The 16,754-nt window shown below is 38.7% G+C and overlaps 1 protein-coding gene across 10 annotated transcripts in view; it reads right to left on the bottom strand.

The window, feature by feature from the left end:
* Positions 1 to 16,754, bottom strand: part of RAPGEF6 (Rap guanine nucleotide exchange factor 6) — a 209,997-nt gene that overhangs the window by 57,109 nt on the left and 136,134 nt on the right. For all 10 annotated transcript variants that reach the window (XM_072990163.2, XM_078385740.1, XM_072990166.2 and 7 more), the window contains 8 exons: positions 12,635 to 12,766; positions 5,014 to 5,194; positions 4,015 to 4,151; positions 3,068 to 3,226; positions 2,534 to 2,686; positions 1,949 to 2,113; positions 793 to 900; positions 277 to 480 (listed from right to left, as the gene is read on the bottom strand). In XM_072990163.2, the coding sequence (XP_072846264.2) occupies positions 277 to 480; positions 793 to 900; positions 1,949 to 2,113; positions 2,534 to 2,686; positions 3,068 to 3,226; positions 4,015 to 4,151; positions 5,014 to 5,194; positions 12,635 to 12,766 (1,239 nt within the window). The remainder of the gene's footprint in view (positions 1 to 276; positions 481 to 792; positions 901 to 1,948; positions 2,114 to 2,533; positions 2,687 to 3,067; positions 3,227 to 4,014; positions 4,152 to 5,013; positions 5,195 to 12,634; positions 12,767 to 16,754) is intronic.

Consider the following 16,754-nt stretch of genomic DNA (forward strand, 5'->3'; position numbering starts at 1 on the left):
TGCTCTACCTCCAAATTACAACCAAAAGAATGTTTTCATACAGGAGCCTCACCCTGATCCGGAGGCAGCCATAACCATACTTTGCTCAATCTGGATGACACAACAAACAACTGTTTCACAAACAAGGAAAAGGCACGAAAGTAGCTGAGATCTGGCTATGCTATCTAAACCAGGTCATTAAGGCAAATAACTGAAGGAAATTCCACCAGTTGACTATATTAATCCTAACCAAAATACAATATCAGAGCATAACTGATGGGCAACATTTCACTTTACCTGGTCACCACGTTTAAGCCCAGCTTCTGCTGCTTTGCTTCCAGCGTCCACTGTCTCTACAAAGATACCAAACCCTTTTTCGCTTCCTCCAAGGAGGCTGAAGTGAAGTGGGGAATCTCGAGAAGGCTTCTGCAATGTGATCTGTCGCCACTTTGCCTTGGCTGCACAGGCAATATTAAGTAACCTGAGGTGCCCCTTCATTTTCTGTACATTGTGAAAACAGACATATGAATATATCTAGAATGAGAGAGCAACTCGTATGAAACACTGTACATACAGTGGGGATTAGGGTGATCAGCACCACCCATTCTGATCACCCTAATCCCCAGCTATTTGCCTGAACCATACAAAAGAAACAGCAGTATATTTGGGCTACACAGACTTTTCCACAATGCATGGAAAAAATACACTGTTAAAACCAGGGTTAGTTATCACATTAATAACTTTTAATTTTTTTCATTAAAAAGGGAAATACTTGATAATATATACAACAAAACGGCTAATCCTGGGCCCTACCGCATTTTCCAGGTTTTTCTCAAATTCTTCCAGAAATCTTGTCATCGCTGGATCTCCTTCAAAATCATTAAAATGGTTGTTCACCCATAGCAGTACAACTCGAGTAACCTAAGGAGAAGTACATATGTGAAAACAATATGAGAGGTTTTCGAAGAGAAATTCATACCTCTTTAATATAGCTTGAACACAAATTTTAAACCAATTCATGTATTTTTAGTTATTTATTTAAAACATTTATATACCACCCAGCTGGTGAAGTCCTCGGGGACGCACTGGCCAATAACAAAGCCAGGATAGCCAATAAAATCCACAGTATAAAATCACAAATAGCAAATATTACAATAAAAGCAAGTGAAAAAGCCACATTTTTATCAATACAGTATATTAAAATATTAAACTACAGTATAAGAGCCCATGATGAAAACCAAAACGAAGGCATAAGAATAAAATAAATAAAGGAGAGCTTAGGCCTGGAGTCCAAAAACTACTGCTGACAATGGCAGGCTGATATCTTTGGGGAGATCATTCCTTAAGAAGGGAAATCAGAAAGCTTAGCCCCCCCCCAAAGACCCTGCAAGGATGATCTTTAATAACTGCCCAGTTATTCAAGCACACTCTACGACAAAAGTACACGCTATGACCAATCTGCAAACAAAGCCACCTCCTACTTTATTTAAATAATCTCTGTATATAAGAAATGGCAGAGACTATTATTGCACTCAAGGCAGTTTCCATTAACTAGAAGTCTGCACCATCACCCAGATGTTTACTGGACACAATAGTTTTCACAATTCCATTTAAAAGAACACCAATGTCTCAAGGTTTTAGTAGGAGAAAAGAATATGTTGAAAAAGCAGATGATCATGGAGCCCTTGGAAATGATGTGTTTTCCTGAATGGGTGCCATTATGGATTTTGCTTGTTCTTAACCCACTATGCACAAAATATGTATATTTTTATTATTTCTTTATTGTATTTATTTATTTATTACAAATTTTATTCACAGAATCTTTCTTCAGAAGATCTAAGCTCTTTTTCACAGTACTGACACTAATTGTTTTAACATTCATCATGCAATTCAAGAAGGCTTTACAAACAAGACTGTCATTTATTTCCAGTGTAAAGTCTAACTGATAGTCTCTAATTAAGGAACCAACCTTGTCCCTGAGACTGTCTACTTGAAACCACTCCAAGAGTTTGTCCCCAACTTCCAGAGGGCTTGACAAAAATGTTCTATACGTTAACAGAAAGTCTTCAATGTATGTCGGATCCACAATAGAGTGTTCTTCTATTAAATGCATAATGAGACGTTCAGGTGTTGCCTTAAAATGAAAGCATAAAAATGGTAAAGCATCATTTGTATTATTGCTGTGAATAAAAGCAATAAATACCTCGGGACAAACAACATGTCATTTCATAATAGCATTAGGAAGGTACATTCTAAGAATATAACATCAACACTCAATTTCTAAATTTCACCCTAGACAAAGTCTCTTTTTGGAATGCCTTGCATCTATTTATGCAAACTCAGATAAAGACTTCAAAAGACTGCCATGTTGAATGGCCCCTAATTTTTCAGGGGCACACTGTTTTTATTTAACACACACAGTCATCTAAGTGCACAACAATAGAAGATAAGACTACTACATTTATACTACAGAATCTCACTCTAAAAGTAATACAAAATGGAATAATTCTGTAAACTGAGAGACGAATTCTTTGTAAGGTTTGTTTTTGCTCACCTTAATGACAATGTGCCCCTTCCTTGTTCCACTACGATCCAGTTCCCTGTGCTCTTTTACCATAACAATTTCTCCTTCTTCTTCAACTTTGTGTGTATTTTTTTCTACATGGTTCAGAATTCGCCAATAGTCTTGCTGTGCTATACACACAAACTGTTCCAGAATAAAAGCAAGACAATGAAAATACAAGCAAAAAAGTCCACTGATGAACTGAAACACATACACAGCAACAACATTTAAATAAGAACGAACTGGAGAAATGGAAGTGCTTATTTTCTGTTTAACTATTGCAAGCTAATTTCACTAGACCACAGTCCACATAACACTATGAAAACAGAAGGAAAGCAAAGTATTGTTCCTCTTTCTTTAATAGATTATAGCACTTAGCACAATAAGAACGTTTATAGCTGACTAAAAAGTGAAGATTATCCATTTAATCTCTAGAATGTGAATTTAAATGGTACAAAGATTCTATTATTTCATTATAAGAATTAAATGCCCAAGGTATAATGTATTACTTCAAAGTTATCTTACCTGGCAGTCATCTACTTTGGTCCTAACCACACCATTCATGTATTGCTTTTCCAGTGAGGGTGTAATTCCGAAACTATTTCCCATACAAAGATTTTCTGTTTTGCCATCTGGATGGGTGATTTCCACAGTGCCATTTAAAATAACATACCATGAATCCAACTAGGGGAAAAAAGAAAGGGTAACTATCTCAATCATCTTCTCAAAAGTCAGCTATCACCTAAACTAGAGGTTTAGTAAATATGTCTTTCTGACAATGAAAAAAGTTTGAAGTATGATCAATTTCGTGTTATACTATAACCTTATTCAGACGTCCGACAGAAGGGTTAATCTGAAAAGTGCAGGTTAGCCCCTTCCTGTCCCTTTGTCCCAGGGCTCTAGTCAGTCTAGAGGAGTCAGAGTGGGCAGAGCAAGCCTATTCCTTCTGCTATGTTTCTGCTGTGGTTGGATTAACCTTTGTATTTAATAGCCTAATAAGTTTAAGTCAAATAGACTGATGTAGCCTGCTCCCGGAAAAATGAATGTGCTGAATACATATTTCAATATCACAAGCTGCTGGATGCTATCCTAATCTAACAGTGTGGTTTAGAATGACACTGAACCTCAGGTGATATTTTCAGGATGTGTTATCGTGACTAGAGTACAAAACATGTATCAGACATCTTAGAATCTGTATCTAAGGGTAGAAACATAAATACAAAAATGCTTTTGCTTGGGGATAAATAGGCTTCTGCATATGCAATAAGATAGGATCTGAGCACATTAGCAGTAGGGACAGTACCGCTTTTGATAATGTGTGATAGCACCGGATAAGCATAGCTTCTACACTTTCTGTATGCTAACATGTTGATCTTTTCTGCATAATGGAAAAGCAGATTATTACAGTATATTTATGCTACAAGTGGCTGAGGCACTGTACCATCATTTTCATGTCACTATACCCTACTTACTTCCTGTCCATCTTCAAGTATGATGGCTCCTGCTTGTTCCACCACTTCAAATATCATCACTGAGCACAGTTCTCGTCTCACAGACATAGTCATGTTTGCAAATGCTGGAAGCTGATGCATGAATTCCAGCAATTGTTCTAGCAGGACAAAAATAACTATATGTTAGAAACCAAACAGGGCTATACTATACTACCTACCTTGTACGCTAATAAAAATTAAACGTTCCACATAACAACCTTAGATTTCTGTTTTTTCCTATGTTACCCACAAGGATGCTGTCAATGAGTTAGGCTAAAAGGAGGTTAAATAGAGGTGTGTGAAAGAGAAACCTCTTTTGGAAGCAGAAACAGAACTGCTGCAGAACCTAAGTATTAGAGCACTATGCAAACCACCTGGATATTTGTGTGAACAATGGTTTTCTTATTGTTCATGGTTCTTTCGACCCAAAGCCAGTTTAAAACTTTTCTGGCCACTCTGTAAAGATAAAAGGAGGGAAGTACTTTTTTTAAAAAAAATAATGGACCAATTTGTAAGCCTGAAAGTTTAAAACTTTTCTGGCCACTCTGTAAAGATAAAAGGAGGGAAGTACTTTTTTTAAAAAAAATAATGGACCAATTTGTAAGCCTGAAAGTTTGGGTCCTACTGGAATCCTACTCATATTTGATAACCAACTGTCTTATACAGCCTGTGGCAGTTTATTATCCTCCACCTCTTATGTGTTTTTTCTCTCTGACAACGCTCTGTATTTCTGCCCATTTCAAGGATTCCCCAAATTTATGGATACATTCTTCTTGTGTACAGGCAGTACCATTTTAGCTACATAATTAATGGCACTGAATTAATTCATTCAGTATGTGTGTGTGTTTTCACATATGAGCGTGTGCATGCCTCTGTACATCATCAGGACATCAACCTTTAAATTAACTTGCACAGTATTATGGACAACCTGTTACAGATATGGTTGATTTGTTCAAAGAAACCACCTTGTTTACTTCTCACCAATATCATCATCTGTTTTGTCAGCAGGTTCTTTTTCAAGGCATTCCCGTACAACATCTCGCCCCAGCAGAGGATCTGAAGTTCTATCAATGTCTTCATCTTCTTCTTCATCATCTTCAGAATCTACTGGTGCTTCTGGAAGACCAGTTAAATCTACATCTCCCATCTCACTTTCAGTAGCCTGCACATAAAATCAGTGAACTATCTTTAGTTACCAAAGATTAATCAAACACATTGTGGCTGCCCAATAATTAAGCAAGCTATCATTGTTTAATAAAGGCCAGTAGAGAAAAGCAGTAATGTTTCACTTGCATATATGTATATTATAAAGAAGTGGCCTCCAAACTTTTTTGAATTGCGGACTGGTTGGGGGGGCTGGGTCCATGTATGGGGGGCAGGGTACCTCCCTGCGCTCGTGGATGGGGCATGCTCGTGCACATGTGCAGAGGGGAAGAGCACACCCCATGGAGGGGCGGGCTCACAGAGGGAAAGGGAGTGCTCATGTGCATGCATGGAGGGGCGGGCTCACGGAGGGGAGGGGCGCACTCACACGCAGAGCGGAGGGGCACCTGTGAGTGCAAGTGGCGGGCCGCGCATGCGGATGGGGTGTGTGAGGAAGTGCGTGAGGGGGTGCAGGAGATCTGTCTCTGCAGCCTGGTCCTGCCATGACGGGGATCCCTGTTCTAAAGGACACAGACTGTGAAAGCCAAATGTTACATTCTAAGTATGATACATGAATATATAAGTAATATAGGATACCAACATCATGATACAATTAAGAAAAAATGTTTTAAAAAATTCACACTGTATCTTCTATATTAAGTGTTTCTGAAGGTGTAGAAATTCTTTAGTTCTATAAATTAATCAACTCTCTAGACAGTTAAAATCATGCAACAATATCAGAGACGTTTTTTCTAACATATGATATTTAATTAAAATCATGTGGGTTATTAGGTCTATGAAGGGTTTTCTTTGTGCTATCTTACAAAAATTCATTTTAGTTATTTCTGAAGTAAAATCCTAATGAAATGCATGAAAAAAGCCTGCTTATCTAAATCATGATTTAAACATACTGTATGTTGTTTGTAACTAGGTCATGTCATGTGATGCTGATGAATTTAAAATCAAGCTGGACAAAGTCAGCCTGAAAAATTCAGAATCACTTTGGATGTGGGAAACTGTATCATACGGTGTTTTATGAAACACATTGTATAGTTTTCCAAAGCAGCATGCTATTTTATTTCTATATGGCTAGCACACAAAGTGCCTATAAAGCAGCAATGAACAGTTTCAAAATGGGAAACTTCACCATTTATACAATTAAGTACAGTATTAGAGCAGGTTTTTCTTCAACAAAACCTTTACCAAGGAGGTGTATATCGTTAATTTTCTATTTCTATATGTTTTTTTTAAAAAAATGTAAAGTACAATCTAATTTGTGGACTTATTCCTAAAGCAGATGGTATTTGTGGACTTGTTCCTAAAGCAGATGGTACTAGAAACATCTGATAAATTACCAAAAAGATAGATAATCTGGAAATGCATCTTTCATAAGAATAAGTTAATGTATGTTAACTATACTAATTTGTTAAATCAAAAATAGAAAATTACCTTGTTACTAATAAGATAATGAGCTAAATTCAACTGTTTATTCCAACAAGAGTAAATTCACTGAATGAAATAGGACTTAAGTCAACACTTCTCTAAGTTCCTAAGATTCAATGAATTCTAGTTGAGATTGAGTTCAAATACAGTCATGGCCAAAAATATTGGCATCCTTGCAATTCTGTCAGAAAATGCCAATATTTTCTGGTCATGACTGTACTTACTCATTTTTCACCATCTCACTTTTTATCCAGTGCTTCAAGGAAGCATCCTTCTCACATTCTCCTCATAAGAGCTCTGTGTGGGAATCTGTGAGATGATGTGTGATGCCAAGGTAACATGGCAAGCCTTGTAGCAAAACATAAAGTTTGGTGGGTGGGGAACCCTGAGGAGCTTCTAATATTCTTTCCTAATGTTCTTCAGGCTGAGGCAGGTAAGTGTGAGAAGGCAATAATGCTTATTGATGCTTGAGAATCTTCCGGGGGGGGGGGGGGAGGTGGCTCTTAGGATCACAGATGGCCCCAGGGGAATACAAGGGTAAAATAAATGAACTAGATTCACAGTAACGCCAAACTTGACCAACAACATTACGAGGGGAAAGTGTTAGTTGTTCTCCCTACATGATTCAGCCTGGTTTGTATGGAAGGAAGGATCATAATGTGTAAGTGCCCCATGAGATTCCAGACTGAGAGACTCTAAGTCTATAATTCTACTGAAACTAAGTAGATGTGGGAAACCTGTGAGATCTCTTGGAATTCCATGCAGTTATACTGTATAATACTAACACTTTTTAAAATATGTGGAAGTAGATCTGCATAAGAATCTATTTATACTTCTCTAGCCACCACCTGCTGTGTCCACATAATACTGGTTCTGGCTTGGCATTTCTACCCTGTGATGGTAATCTCAGTTACCATATTTTTCACTCCATAAAACACACCTGACCATAAGACGCAGATAATTATGGAGTGAAAAATCCAGTACATTGAAGGCCAAAAGGCAGGGGAAAAGGACGGGAGATTCGAATTTCCTGTCCTTTCCCCGTCTTTTTGCCTTTGTGGCGGCGGGGGACCCCCAGGAGGTCTCCGATGGCTTCCTCCAAGCCATCAGAGACCTCCTGGGGGTCCCCCACTGCCACAATCTGAGCCCCAGCAGGTCTCCAAGGGCTTTCCCCTGACATCGGAGGGAGCTCTTTGACATCTCCAAAGGCAAAAAGGCAGGGGGAAAGGGCTGGAAATTCGAATTTCCCACCCTTTCCCCCTGCTTTTTTGCCTCAGGAAGTCTCCAAGGGCTTTCCCCCTGACATCGGAGGGAGCCCTTGCAGACCTCTAAAGGCAAAAAGGCAGGGGGAAAGGGATGGAAATTCCAATTTCCAGCCCTTTTCCCCTGCCTTTTTGCCTTCCAATATCGGGGGAAAGCCCTTGGAGACCTCCTGGGGGTCTGATTGCGGCAGCGGGGAACCCCCAGGAGGTCTCCGATGGCTTCCTCCAAGCCATCAGAGACCTCCTGGGGGTCCCCTGCCACCGTGAAGGCAAAAAGGCAGGGGAAAAGGATGGGAAATTCGAATCTTCCATCCTTTTCCCCTGCCTTTTTGCCTTCGAAGGTCTGCAGGAGTTCCCTCTGAAGTTGGGGGAAAGCCCTTGGAGACCTCCTGGGGGTCCCCCGCTGCCACGATCTGACCCCCGGGAGGTATCCAAGGGCTTTTCCCTGACATTGCAGGGAGCCCTTGCAGAAGTGTATTTGCTCCACAAGACGCACACTTTTCACTCCATTTTTTTGGGGGGGGGAAGTGCATCTTATGGAATGAAAAATACAGTACATGATAACTTTAGCTGCATAGGTTCCTAGTGTCTATCCCAGATAACAGGCTGCTCTGGAGCTTGTGTCTACCACTCAGCCACTAGCAGATAGTACCAGTTTCAAGGTACCAGTGAAGCCAAGGCAGCAGGGCATAGAATACCATGCCATATCCATGATGCCTGAATGACACATCTGTTAAGGGTACAGCTCTTCACAGCTGCAATTTCCCTTACTTCAGAGCTAAGATGATCAAGCTCTTAACACATGTAAAAATAAGAGACTCTTTGTCAACTGAATGTTTACTGTATGTATCCCAGAAAACAACATTTTACATTTCTATTACAAATGTAATATATTCCTAAGTAGGAATATACGCCAAAACTATTCAAACACATCTGTTACTACAAGGTCAGCGGCTGTTGCTTGATGTACTCTTTTGAATGTTAGTTACTAAATTACAGTAGATGCATGACTAAAGTAACCTTCAAGATGTGTTTAGACATATTGCACAATACAAAGCACTTTGTTGTCTGAATACAGGTGGAATGAAAGATTCAGTGTAAGTATATACTAAAACCTAGACTTCTGTTAGACAAAAGTTTCTTCAGGATCAAATAATCAGAGCCATAAAAAATGGCAAGGGAAGAAAACCAGTCATTCCCTTCTGCTTTTCCACACACAGTGTTCCATAAATATACTGTGAAAGTAAACAAGGAATCTGGAATCCTGTAGGAAGAGGGAGTTGTACCAGCAAGGCAACAAAAGTGTTAAAGGAAATATCCACTTGCTTTTCCTTTCCAGTACAGTAACCTTACAAATCCAAAGTGGTACTTGGAATTCTGTTAAGCATCTCAACACACAGCATTAAGTATGTCCTATAAATATTCTGCAGTCCATGAAAATGCTATGCAAATTCAGGCAGGAAAATAAGGAAAAGGAAAAATCCATACTCAGAATCCCACTGTAGCAACATTCTTTTCATGCAGGAACTCAGCAAACATTAGAAAATGCTACAGCAGGTTTTCACCAAGAACGGGAATCAATCTGCTCATAAATCCCCTGAAAGTGCAAATCTTATGTGGCAAGCCATGAAGAAATTAACACAAACAAAGGATACCATGATCAAAAGTTAAACACTCAGCTCTCATCAATTTCAATGGATATGTTAAGCAAGTACAGTGGTGCCTCACTTTACAATCGCTCTGTTTAATGACAAAACCACATTACGATGAACTTTTTGTGATCGCTTTTGCAATTGCTTTACGATGTTTCCTATGAGGGAATTTCGCATTGTCATGATTGGTTCCCTGCTTCGGGAACCGATTCTTCACAAAACGATGATTTTCAGACAGCTGATTGGCGGTTTCAAAATGGCTGCCAGGTAAAAAAACGAGCCCCCCGCTGTTTTCTGGGACGGATTCCTCGCTGCACAGGCAGCGAAAAGGGCCGCCCTATGGAGGATCTTCGCTGGACGGTGAGTTTCCAGCCCATCGGAATGCATTAAACAGGTTTTGATGCATTTCTATGGGCTTTTTATTTTCGCTTTACGACGTTTTCGTTCTACAGCGATTTCGCTGGAACGAATTAATGTCGTAATGCGAGGCACCACTGTACATAAATCCCAACTGAAATCAATAAGATTAAAAAGTACTTAAATTTGGCTGGACCGTATAATATTGGCAACTCAGAAGTGAGGGCCAATATATTGTTAGTTACGTCTTTCAGCATAATACAATCAGTGCAAATCTCAGTGATGACATTGCACGTCAGTATAGGCATTTGCTGTTGCATGCCGAGTTACACAATTCAGGAAATGCCTATGCTGCCTTCTTCACTTGAAACAATTTGCCACTAAGATTTACACCTGATTACATTATGCCAGTGGAAAAAAAAATACAATGGGATTTTAGTCAATATATGACAGACATCTGATCTACTGAATATTGTTTCACAGCTAGAGTCTATGCATGTTTATATCTAACAGACTTAACTGACAGAGCTAAGCTCACAAAGAGGAATCAACCTCAGATTTGCTACTAAAATTGGCAATATTTCATTATCAGTAAAACAAAGTTGAACAGACCCAAAAAGTTTCAAGGGAAGCTCAGAAAGCAGTTGGCAGTTTGCAGCAACCTGGTGAATGCTTTGGCTGGGAAAATGTGTCTTGCTCACCAGACATAATTTGTTTACTTTACTGATATGCCACCTTTCTCCCAATTCAGGGATCAAAGGTGACCTGCAAAACAGATAAACTAAAATAAATATAAATTAAAATACTAATATTATACTAATATTATTAATATTTTTATTTAGAATCTTTCATTCCCCCACCACTTGCTAACCACCTTGGGTCTCTGAACAGAATGGCAGTACCATGTAATTACAATATTAAATACTGCAATGTAATATAGCAACATATTCAAATGTTAAAAAGTTATTACATTTAAAATCAATTTTAAAATGAGAAATACAAAAGGCTTTCAGAAATTGAATTTAAAAGAAGAAAGCAAAAGCCCAGAATCCTTTGTTAAAATTTCTCTCTGGAGCCCAATTAAGGACCCAAAGTTTGACTGAAAAGAAAGGGCTTCAACCACTGGGAGCATGGGGATCAATCTACACTCTACTACAAAGATCCTTCCAAGACTACTTTTTCCAGCTTTTTAAACATCTGAAGCTCCAAAGCAATCACTACTTTGCTTTGTTTTTGAATAAATTCCAAATTTGATAGGTAAAGGTTCCCCTTGACATTTAGTCCAGTCGTGTGGAACTCTAGGGTGCGATGCTCATCCTCGTTTCCAAGCCATAGACAGTCCAAAGACAGTTTCTGTGGTCACATGGCCAGGATGACTAGACACAGAACGCCATTACCTTCCCATTGAGGTGGTACCTATTTATCTACTTGCATTTTTACATGCTTTCGAACTGCTAAGTTGGCAGGAGCTGGGACAAGCGACGGGAGCTCACTCCATCACGTTGATTTGATCTTACGGCTGCTGGTCTTCTGACCTTGCAGCACAGAGGCTTCTGCGGTTTAACCCGCAGCACCACCATGTCCTAAATTTGATACATATCTCTACATTTAAGAATTCTTGGTCTCAGCATCTTGCAAGAGTTCTATTATACCACAAAGGCGTGTTTAATGTCTAATTTGATTATTTCAACACTATTAGCTCTCCTTGTCACAGTACAACTTGAATCCACTAAACTGTGCAAGCTCTAACTGGCCTAATATAAAATTTTGCCCTTTCAAACTTTTTTGTCAGTTACCACATCAATTTCACATTAAGAAGTCAGATTTAGTTTCCAACTCCACAAATTCAATCCTTGCAATACAAGAAGAACCGGTTCAAATCAAACCCTTTCCAATCTGCCATGTGCTAATATAACACCTAAAAAATGACTACAGCACACATTTGTAAAAGTTCCTTGCCTAAATAGCTAAATAAGTACTGAAACAAAGGACCTTTTTTGTCTGCCTTCAGAAGATTAACATAGAGGGGGCCTTAGAAGGGAGTTTCAGAATATGTAAAAATCCACCAACTAGTCACCAGCATAGATTGCCTTCCTTCAAGATCATCCTTTTAAAACATGTCCTCAGTCAATGCTTCAAAGCTAGGGAGAGTTCCCTGGGGCAGTTTAGCTGATTTTATTTGAGCTTTAGTGGGCTTGGGGTTTTAGGAGACTTGGAAATCTCTATAGCTTGGATTAATTTCTCTCTTTGTCCTTATCCACAAGAGCTAGTGGCTGATAACCAAGGTTAAAAGATTCATCACTACAGTTTTAGTTACCATAGGTGTTCTTCTATGTGTACAGAATCACTGGCTGAAATCCTGATGCTTAACATAATAAGCTGTAACTAAAGTAGGCCCAATGAAGGGGGGGGGGAAGAGAATTGGTGAGTCAGCTCATCTGATTCAATTGGACTACTTTAACTGCAATTTACTACACTTAAGCAACAGGATTTTAAACACTGTGCTCTATTTTGTATTGCACAGAAAATACGACATTTTACTGATTTTACCCATAGGCAAGCCTTTACCTTACAAATCAAAGTTTCAGTTGGAAACTTGATTGGCTATTATTTTTGCAAGCTTTGAGCTACTATAAAATTATGAAAATACCAGTCACACCTGACAACAAGCTACACTATACATTTGCAAGCATACAGTGTTTCTTCCCACGTTTATCCCCCCAAAATAAAATAGAATAGAATTACCTGGTAGATGTCAGATAAACTGCTGCTCCCAGAATCACTGGCAATACTGCAGCCAGACTGGCTTGAGGGGACATGAGTCACCTGTGGATGTTGACCATCTGTGAGGTGCATCTTTGTGAGGTCTGCTGGAAGCTGGAAGCATAAACAGCAGGGGGAGAGAAGTTAAATACGGTTTCGGATTCCAGCAATTCATGAAACGTTTAATCTGGAGAGAGTTTAAAGCGACTGATTTTTTTTTAATTTTTTTTAAATTAACGATGCTAAAGTAAAAGAGAAAAGAAACAAAAATTTAAAAAAGCAACCCCAGGTCTAAACCCATCATTGCACCAGTCAATATCTGCTAGTACAACAAGACTTTCTTTCCCTTCCTCTCCACCTCCACTCCGTCCTTGCATTGCCTGCAAACTTGTTCCAGAGGGGCTCCAAATCCTCTGGGGTAGGGTTTGAGGATACTAGATTAAGAACTGCAGAGTTGCAGTTCTGGGGAAAAAGAAGATCAATCAAATAAACATGTAAATAGAATTCTGAGAAGATTGATTGACAAAAGCAGTTCCACCAGGGAAAGAACCCTGTTGGACTCCACATCCTGTTAACATCTACATGAAAGCCTCATTGAGTTGAGGAATACAACGTGAAAGTGGCAATACAAATGTAGATTTAAGCAGAAGTTAAATCCAACTGTGTCCAATATGGATTACACGTTAAGTTTATGTATTCTTAAACCACATTTAAGACTATTCTGCATGTTTTTTCTTAAGACATCTTTTCAGACTATTGCAGGGAGAAAACTATCACAGACTCTTTTACGTTGAGCCTTTCTTTGAATCTTCTATAGCAGAGGTATGGAATCTGTTACCCGCAAATGTTATTGATATTGCCAATTTCATTAAGTTGCAGCCAGCATGGCCATTGGTCATGGATGATGGGAAGGATTGTTCCCCACCCCTGCCTTGCAGGAATAAAAAGTAACAAACAGGCAACACCCAAAAACAAGGGGTACACATTTTTCCAGCCCCTACAGCTGCCTTATGGTGTTGAATGGAGAGCAGGGACAGTATACATAAACATACTCCCCACCCCCAATACAAACATCTCAGCATGTATATTCTTTCTCTCCTACACTGTTATGACCCTCAGCACCCTCCATGCTCCTGGAAATGGCAAGATAAAAAGGGAATACTTCAACTGCCCTATTAAAATATGGTGCTACTACATCTGTCTGCAGCTTCAGTCAGAAATATCTATTACTACCATATGGTGACTCAGGTATGATTAATACTATTTTATTTGGAGCATTAACAAGTAACTGGCACAACAATACATGGAGGTACTCTCTACCTCAAATGAGTCTCAGTAATTCAAAGTAATACAATATTTATATCAGAAGCAGAGTGTGTTGCATAGTGTTTTCAGATGTGTATTATTACCTTTGTTCCAAATTATGTATTATGTTATGTTCGTAACAATGGTAGCAGAAAAAACTAGAATCTTTCACTGGAAAGGCTTAAAGCACACATTGAATTAGCTTCTATTTTAGTACATCTCAAAATTACATTTAAGTCTGCACTTCTAAAAAAGAAAAGTCAATAGAAACAAGTTACAATTGCACTGAGCTGAAAATGTGAAAGCAGTTTTCCTGAACACTAAAAGAAGATGAAATGCAAATTAGTGAAACTGTTCCAAAGACATTAAAAAGAGTCCAAATTTGGATAGAAACTTGAAAAGTCTATTTTAAAAAGATCAGGTAAAAATGTCTCCTTTTTTAAAAAGGCATTACATTGTTTTAAAGGCTTTGTGTTACTGTATCAGATATGGACCTGGAATGCATATGATATGTTTATGAAATTACAAAGGCAACTTCGAAATAAGACTACTTAAGAGGAATTTAAAGAAGGAGAATGTAACCCATCAAAGCTCACCATGAAAAAAACTGTCAGTGTTAAAGGTTCCACAATAATTTAGCATTTTGTTTTAGTCTTGCTAGACATAACTATCTCTCTGAACACTGCTATGTATACCATGGAATTGCCTATACTGTATATACCATGGAATTGCCTGTGTATACCATGGAATACCATGGAATGTATACCATAGAACTATTCTATCAAAACATTCAATTAAATAAAATTTCAGCCCCAAGATTTAATAGACTCCTTAAATCAATGGGACTTACTTATATAATAGCTTTATCTCATTTAATAAGCCTACTCTAGCTTGGACAGACTTAGCCCAATATATTGAAAATAGCAGTAATTCAGGGGTTCAGGCAGGGATGCATGAGCAGACAAATATTTACATTTAGAATACTGACAGGCTGCATTTATACGTGTCTAGTATCTTAGTATTATATTTTCAAGCAAATCTATGCATGGCAGACCCACCTACACTGTACTCTTGTTTTGTTTTGTTTGTTTGTTTTTTGGCCAACAGTCAGTTTCTAATCATGCTATAAGGCTACAGAACTGTTGCCCAGTAAAAAATTTAAAACAATAAAGATCTATAAATTGATGATGATTATGATGATTACATGCCATTTAGTTGATGGTCACCTACAGCAACCCTTTCCAGGTTTTTTCTAGGTTCAGAATACTCAAAAGTGGCTCACTATCCTTCTTCTGGGGATGCTTTAGAACTGTTCAGCTTTCCAAAGGCTACATTGGCTTTCTTTTAAGATTGTTTAAGCTATTCAATTAGTACATTTAGAACCTAAATGCTAATAATACTGCTGCTGCCTTCCAGTGATATCCACAATCAGAGTGCCTGCAGCTCATCCAGAACTGGAGATATCCAGGTTGTACCCGTAACACCTACCATCAGCATTTCCATCTCATCTGGATGATGTCACTGAGCTCATTCAACACTACATGATTTCTTTCCTCCAAATACAAATCAGCTGGACTGCACTAGTAAGTTTTTAGCCAATGGTTAAACTGCAGTCTGGTAGTCAAAACTCTGCTCACAACCTGAGTTCAATCCTAACAAGCTCAGGTAGCCAGCTCTAGGTTGACTCAGACTTCCATCCTTCCAAGGTCAGTAAGATGAGTACCCAGCTCACTTGGAGGGGGAATTTGTAGCCTGCATAATTAAACTGTAAACCATCCAGAGAGTGTTTTAAATGCTATGGCGAAGTATATAAGCACATTTTGCCTTTGCTTTAGTAAAGCACATATAAACTGTAAACAAAACAGAGGGAGTTGCTGCGGCGTCCACCCTCATGCCCCTTGCTTGACTTTCAAGCCTCTGGGCACATGAAGGCAAACAAACTTCACCCTTTTCACTTGCTGCCACCAGGTAATCTCTAAATCACCATTACTTCAGAAAGATTCAGGTCAACACTTCAAGTTCTTTTAAATAAAACTTTGGTTTATTGATTACATAGATTCATGAATATCTTCAGTAGTTAATCATTCCTCAGAATTTCCCTAAACTACACACTCTATTACTTTTGTCTCTTTCTCTCTACACAATGACTGAAATATTGACTCAGACTCCGCCTCTTATAGCATCTGTCTCGGCTCCGCCTCCCAGCAACATTAATATGCATGAACTATTCCATTACATAACAACCATGAACCATAGACTAAATAAACAGAGAACGCTACAGTTGCCATTCATGTTCACCCCATAATTCAAATCTAAACTGTATTTAGGTACAAGGTGCAAACAGACACATCAAAAGGAGGCAGGACTGAGGAGCAGAACTGCAGCATACACAAATGTCATAACAAAGGTTGTGAAAGAATTAAAAGGGTGAGGGAGGCAGGGGAAGAGAAGACTCCACTTTTAGTTTCCATGGTGGAAGTGATGTGGAAACTTCTCATCAACCAAACCTGTATGGTATCACAGCTACTGAATCACTCTAGGAAGCATATTTACCCCACCATGTAATACCAGCAAGCACATTTGTTGGCAATATCCACAGCTATGCCAAGAGCTGCCAAACAGATTTATGTATGAAAGAGAGTATGTGAGAGCTAATTTGAGTTACTTTCTAGAAGAATACAAACCCAATAAATCTACAGAATCAAAATGAGCACCATAAACCATGCATACTTTTTGACAAGCAAGCTTTTGTCCGATACTCTCTCTGAACACAAAATTTAGGCTGTATTTTCTCTGT

The sequence above is a fragment of the Pogona vitticeps genome, chromosome 2 (assembly GCF_051106095.1).
Source record: "Pogona vitticeps strain Pit_001003342236 chromosome 2, PviZW2.1, whole genome shotgun sequence".
Classification (NCBI taxonomy): domain Eukaryota; kingdom Metazoa; phylum Chordata; class Lepidosauria; order Squamata; family Agamidae; genus Pogona; species Pogona vitticeps.